The following is a 7,019-nucleotide window of genomic DNA, read 5'->3' on the forward strand; positions in this document are numbered from 1 at the left end:
CTTTACACGTTTGGGGTTTTTTTTTTCCCCCATAAAATGGTGGTGATAATACCTCAGCAGGGATTTGTTTTGCAGAAATTTGTACTGATTCTGATGCATCCCAGCTTATAATACCTACTTAATCCAGTCTTGGGCCCAGAACGTACAACTGAGTGCTCTCCTACACCAATGAGTGGTAGAGAATATAGTACAGTAACCTTGAAATTACGCAGATAAACGGGGCTAACTCGTGTAACACACATTCACTAGAAAATGCTAGGCCCTGTTCATTTAAATGTGTCATTACTAATACGATATGCATTCCTAATATTGTTTGATTTCCCATGGCCAATTATCCTTATGATACTAATGTCTTATCTTACCAGCAACAGTTTTCATATATGGCTGCTTCTTAGATTACTGAAATGAACTCTCTCTCTTCAAAATCAATTACAGTAATGACTGTTTGCGCCAGCCACTTCCTATGTGGTATTGAGAACTGTGTCCTTTTGGAAATGAAAGATTGGAAGTAAAATAATGCCACTTCTAATACTTCACTTTCGACTCTGAAGGCCTGGTAATGCTCTGGCTCACCAGACCAACTTTACAAGGACCCTGGCAAGTGAGACTGAGATCAGATTCTGCTTTTTAAGAAGGTTTATAAACTTCAGTGAATTTTTCTCTTTAAGGCAGATAATTGTTTCCCTTATTTCACAAGATGTATGCAATAAATTAAAAAGCTTGTCCTAAAAGATGCTCAGTTTTAGGGTAATGTTAAGGTGTAGTTTGTCCAAGTATGGAAAGGAAACTCAGCTGTGCATCTCATTCTGGAGATGTACTCTTCTTAACATAGTCTTTTCTTCCGGGGCACATCTGCAACTTGCTCCTGGTTCAGTAATATTAGTACCGAGGCTCAGTGGTGGGTTAACCAGCTCTCTCTCTCTTGGGACCTGTCTCAGATCTGTAGCTCCCAATTGTGTGATCAGAAGAGGGCTGACAAAGGGAGGGCAAGCCCAGAGACGTTAACAGCCTTGTGTAGGTGGGTATGTTTTTATGGTACAGTTTGAACAGGCGTGAGTCTATCAAAAATGGCATCAAAATGTAGTCCTTGAGGTCTGAGACTTACAGCTATGTTCGTGCTTCCTCCCGTCTTGCTCTGCAGGAGTGAGGTTAGTGTGAGGCTGCATTTTTCCACGTGATGGCAGAGAGCTGTGGTGGGTCGGTGGCTGAGCCGGGGCAGGTGTCCCCTTGGCCCTGTGATCAACCAGACTGCGCAAGGTTATTAACATTGCAAGTGCAAAGAGAATCAACTGGGTGCATTTTCTGTTTCAGGCACCGACCTACAGCCGACACAACTTGCCTACCAACACAAACGAGAAACAAGCCCAAGAAATCCTCATCCGTCGGCAGCACAGCCTGAGGCAGAGTTGCAGGAAGGGAAACAGCTTACCTTCGGGTAGACCGGTACCTGTTATGTAAACTACTATTCATGTAAAAAATGCCTCTGCTTCCCTGTAAATAAGGAGAGAGACACCCATTTTTATATGCTTTTTGCAATAATTAAAATGGATACTTTCCCCAATGTCCTCATGCAGCACCTAAGAAGAAAGAGCTTCACTGAGCATGCGGACAGCAACATTTTTTGTCCTACCTCTATACATTGGTCAGAAATCAGCTACTATGGCCCTTAGTAGTAAAATAATGTAGCTTGCATTGTTTTGGCATGTGCAAAACAGTATAATCACAGCTGTGTGAATTTGTGGATTCACAAAAGGCCTGATGCAAAGCCCCTGACACCTTGCACTGCCAGTTTGGGCTCTCGATCAGTAAGAGTAAGATTTGACTGACCAAATGTAGGCATTGGATAGCATAGACATTTACAACTGAGATAATCACAGTTAAGGAAGAGAAATAAGTTCTTGCTGGGTGTATTAATTTTATTTAAAGTTGTCACCTGAAATCGGAAAGGTGACTCTTAGAAGAACATATTTCTTTCCACTGATTGTAGAAGAAACCTAGGGCTATTATGCCAGACACAGACATTTTCACTACAGCTGACATTGAGTTCAACCCATCCAAGCCAAGCACTGATCTTATTCACACCTCTCTAAATTTGGCTGTAAAGGTGCAGAGGCACAGCAGAAAAAGCATATATCCATCCCTTTTTACCACCCCACCAAATAAGTGCAAATTGCGGAGGCAATCGCGGGCACTGAACACATTTCTGTCTCCATACACAGGCTAGCACCATGGGCGTACGCTACCTCTCTTTGCCTCAGGGCCCCAGCCAGCCCACTAGACGAAAAGCCGGGCATGTTACTTTTACAGGTAAGGGAAGTGCTTTACTCTGTATCCTACTCCAGCAGTGAAAGAAACTTGGCCAGTTGCTCAGTGGATTTAACAGTACTACATGACTACTCCCATGGAAGTCCCTGGCCTCTTTAAATGAGCTACGCCCTTCTCTCCTATCTCTTTTATCTACGTTGTTTATATGGTCATTACTGCTGCAGTTTCTATCTCGTTCCAGCAACGCCTAGTTTTCTCTTTTTCCCTGTTGCACAAATATTCCTGTGATTCCTGCAGTTTGGCCTGGCCATGAGAGCATCTGTGTAAGCCTGAGAAAGCAAATTATCTGTTCCCAGACACAATTGCATGCAAAATTGTTAGGAGATGCTGAACCCGTGGCCCAGTTGAGGTGAGGCTGCCGCAGCTCCATGGCCCCAGCTCCTGCTGGTAGCGAGGCTGAGCAGGTATTCCCAACAGGCACCCCCGCCACCGTAACTCAGTGTACAACGTACACACGGCTGGACACACAGAGCAGCACAGACAGGGTACAGTGCTCACACAAATGCAAACAGCACCAACGGCCTCATCCTGGTCCCCTCTCTGGCTGATCAGGACGATAGCCTGTTAGTGGAAAATTATATATACATAACTGCTATCTGAATTCCCCAGCAGCTGGCCTTAGACACACACTGCCCAGTAGCTGGCCCTGGACACTCCGTCTCCCCAGTTAGTGGCACCTAGGCATGTGAGCCCCTGGGGACACAGCCCTACGGCAGCTGCTGATACTTAGAACTACACACATGCGTGTGCACACACACACATGCACAGATGCTCTTCCACCCCACCCCATGCACTGTAGATCCCTCCAGTAGCTGGCCTTGGACACCCAGTCTTCCCCATAGTGGGCTCCTGGATCCTCTGGTCTCCCCTCGCCTCACACACAGGGACACACGTGCAAATAGGTCATTCTGGTACCTACTCCAGATTATGGCCTTAGCAGTAGCCAACCACAGACCCCATGGTCTCTTCAGTCACTGGGCTGGACCTCCTGCCCCCTCCAATAGCGAACTCACAGACCTCCTGCTCTCCCTAGTGTCTGTCCCGGTTGGTTGCTCCAATAGTTGGTTCCCAAGCCTCTTATCCTTCTTGATGGCTACTCTGGCTTGGTGATTCCTGGTGATTTCGTGTTGACATATGCACCCACAGAATATGCATGCACCCCAGTCCCTTCAGCTGCTGGGACTCAGACCTCCACACACACAGGTACACAATATAGGGAGCTGCTCACCCAGGGAAACAGTCAGAAATGGATTTTAATGAGAAGACAGGACAGACTGCGCTGATCAGGCACAGGGCATTGTCAGACACATGTACTGACCAGCCCCTGTTTACATGCGAGCAGCCCTTTTTATCCCTTTTTTTCTCTATTTGCGTGCACTTGTTCCTCCCCAGACTGCCCTGATCCCTTCCTTTCCCTGCCTTTGGTTCCTGCCCTAAACATCCCATCATAAGTCCTGTATGATCCCAAAACACTCTCCCCAGACATCCCAATAATAAGCGCCATACCCTGCTACACCTTATTCTATGAGGTGCCCTGGGGGAGAGTCTCTCCGTTGGCTCATTGTGGTGGGTCTCACCCTGCCCACGGAGCTGATCACCCCTGTCATGGATCAGGGAAGGGGCTCAGGCTCATCCCTCTGACTGGGGTACTGGGGGCTCCCCTTCCTGCCCGTGTGCCTTGGGGCTCCTCTGTGTTTGTGGAGATGAGTCTCTAATCACATAACCTAACAAAAAATCCTGGCAGAAGCAGCTGGTCTCTTCTCCCTTTTTCCCAGCTTGCTCTCTATGACCATTTCTATAGTAATACTGGTATTACTGCATAAAGTTATCGGCCAGTCTCAGGTTATCATATGTACACAGTAAAATGCAGACCCATCCTCACTTACACCCTAAGTAAGGAGACAGAGCATAGGAATGGAGCAACACTGAATTGCCCACAGAAACATAGCAGGCCATGTCACAGAACACATGGAATTTAGGACACTTGAATGTTCATCATTGTCTCCATCTGTAATCTCCCTGACTCCTTTCTGCATTTATTTATATGAACCTGAAATGCATTTGGGTTCCTTAGAAAAATTCCTTTTCATTTCTGGCAAAATTAGCTATAGCTATTGAAACCATATTTTTAATCTTCGTCTTTGTATCAAAAACATGGACAACAAAGTTTGTTTCCTGCAGGTGCAAAATTATTTTCTTTCTTCCCTTTCTGTTTTACTCTGAAAGAGATGAAAGCAAAAGAGATCTGTGTAGGCAAACCATCCCCGTGGGGCTGGGCACTCACACGTGATGGCAGCAGAACAGAAACCCATAGGATCTATTCACAGTTACTCAAGGGGATTTTTTCTTTTTTCATGCAGCTGATTCTTTTCTGTTCTGTTTGTCAGGATATCATGGTGGGGGATATGTGTCTTTCTAAAAGACTCAAACTGTTCTACACAGCAGCCTCAGACCTAAAAGCATTTCAGACGCTTTCAGGGGACCAAGTCCTGGTATAGCAGGCACATTATTTCAGTGGGGAGAGGAGTAAATCCTGAGGCGGTGAATGCAGGTACATTTTTATTAATAGCTAGGCCTGAATTTGAGCCCTGCCTTGTGATCTATCCAAATAGTTAGACTTCTTGGTCCAGCTTCTGGCCCCATCTTTTCTGGGGGCTATTCACACCATTCACACCCCCCCAGCTATTCACACCGCTTTAAATGTCTGCAGCAGGAGGAAGCCGCCCTAAACTCCTCTCATAAACTGTGTTAGGATGTGATGAATTGCACTTGGGAACTGAGAAGACATATATTCAGTATGTAGGAAATTAGAATGACAACCTCATATATATGCACATATGCATTTACAGTGATAAATGCCACCTCTTCTGTCCATGTCTGGAAGCCCTCCTGGAATAAGCATCCTCCAGCAAGCTTGGTTTAGCTCTTATATATAGCATGTGCAGAAAGTTTAGTAACTAAGAGGTCAGAAATGACCACAAATAGATCCTTAGACCACCTATCAGCTCTTTCTGCCACTCATACAAATGCATGATTTCTTTGACACTATATATCATTCATACTTTGTAGCAGTGATGCCCCCAAAGGGGTAAGTAGAAGCCCTTCAAATCTGAGAATACCTATCCTATTTTATTGCTCATGGTGTGGTACACCCACATGGCCTAACAGAAGCAGGTTCTGCTGTTAAAGAAATCTGTGCCCTTCAGTGGAGGTAAGTGCTGGTGCACACGCTCTTACTTTGTGCCAACTGTGAAGTAAACATTAGCTTAAAATATTTTAATAGTTATTAAGCTGCAATAACTTGATAAATTTTGACTGGGTGACTATACCCAATACACATCTGCTTTAACTGCAGCAGGATATAGTCTAATTTTATTCTTCATGGACCTTTGTGTTTATCTCCCAAAACCTTCTAACCTGTTACGAGCTGTTTCTTAAATTAACTAATTTGCTAGTGCATAGTCAGACTACAAGTGGCTTTAAGAAAAGTAAAAAAGTATGTTCTGTAAACTCAACAGAATGAGAAAGCCAGTTATTGGCCTGTTGCAGGCAAATTTTTGTTGTGTACTTGTGGCAAAGAAAGCTGGTAGGAGCAGGTCTGACACACCCAATGTAATCAAAGTGCCCTAGAGTCAAACTCCCGGTTTCAGGTGAAACTGTTTTCTTCCCAGTTGTTAATCACAGGTGACTAGTAAACTTGATTTTCAGTGGCACTAGAGTTCTTCTCCTTGGTCAATTTCTGTCTTCTGCTGCTGTGGGTTTCGCAATGCTTTTCAACCATGGTACTAGGTATATTTGTGAAATTTCGTAAAAAATTGAAAGCTACATAAAGGAGCACTCTTGCCCTGTGAAGACATTGAGCAGCTCTGTGAGGGACTAAAAGATAGCTGAATGTGCTTATTCGCTAGCGTTTCAGGGTAGACACAAGATCGATAAATCTTTTAAACATCAGCTTTGGGATGAAAATAAAAATTTAAGGTTATTTTTAGTTCTTGACTGCTCTCTTACTCTATAGCAATTATTTAAAATGCTTCAGTTCCAGGGTTTAAAACAGTAATGCTGTATTGTATTGAATACCCTTTAACTGTCCTTGCCAATACCATGGTGTTTCTCTTTTCTCTTCTTCAAAATATGAATTCTTTATCCATTTTCCTTCAGATCACCACAGAAGTGTCTCTAATGCTGCCTTCCCAGTAATGTTCAGACCCCAGCCCCGACTACGTCCACTCGAAGCAAAGCACCGCCAGGAAGAGCTGATTCCAATGGCACGCTTGTGTAGACGAGAGGGCCCATCCAATCTGTCAGGTCGAAGAGGAAATGCAATCAGCCAGCGTCGTTTCACCAGAGCAGACAATCTAGCTCTAAGGCCAAAGTCTCGACTCACTGTGGGAGAAGTAGAGGGGTATGAGTCAGAAGAAGAGACAGAAACGATGGCACCAGCCAGGCCATTAGCCATATGAGGAGCAGAGAAGAGCAATGTTTGAATCTCTAGGGCCCTTTGTGCGGTGCTCCAGAAAAAATAACAAAGGTTTTATATGAACCAAACCACAATTTTCCTTTTGGGACCAGTGCGCTTTGTTGTTGTATCACTTTCAAGTGCTGTATCAAGGTACTTACTGGCTCAGAGAAGACTCAAATTCTTATATGTTTATATCAAGCTTTCTTTCCAATAAAACACTGCAGGAAAGAGGGGA

The 7,019-nt window shown here is 44.5% G+C and overlaps 1 protein-coding gene across 1 annotated transcript in view; it reads left to right on the forward strand.

Annotated features, from left to right (window-relative positions):
* SLC9A4 (solute carrier family 9, subfamily A (NHE4, cation proton antiporter 4), member 4) overlaps positions 1–6,785 on the forward strand; it is a 36,152-nt gene extending 29,367 nt beyond the window's left edge. Inside the window, exons 9-11 of the mRNA XM_009326291.1 lie at positions 1,312–1,443; positions 2,220–2,307; positions 6,484–6,785. Coding sequence (XP_009324566.1) covers positions 1,312–1,443; positions 2,220–2,307; positions 6,484–6,785 — 522 coding nt within the window. The remainder of the gene's footprint in view (positions 1–1,311; positions 1,444–2,219; positions 2,308–6,483) is intronic.
* The last annotated feature ends 234 nt before the right edge of the window (positions 6,786–7,019 follow it).

This window comes from Pygoscelis adeliae, unplaced genomic scaffold, assembly GCF_000699105.1.
Source record: "Pygoscelis adeliae isolate BGI_AS28 unplaced genomic scaffold, ASM69910v1 Scaffold156, whole genome shotgun sequence".
Lineage (NCBI taxonomy): Eukaryota > Metazoa > Chordata > Aves > Sphenisciformes > Spheniscidae > Pygoscelis > Pygoscelis adeliae.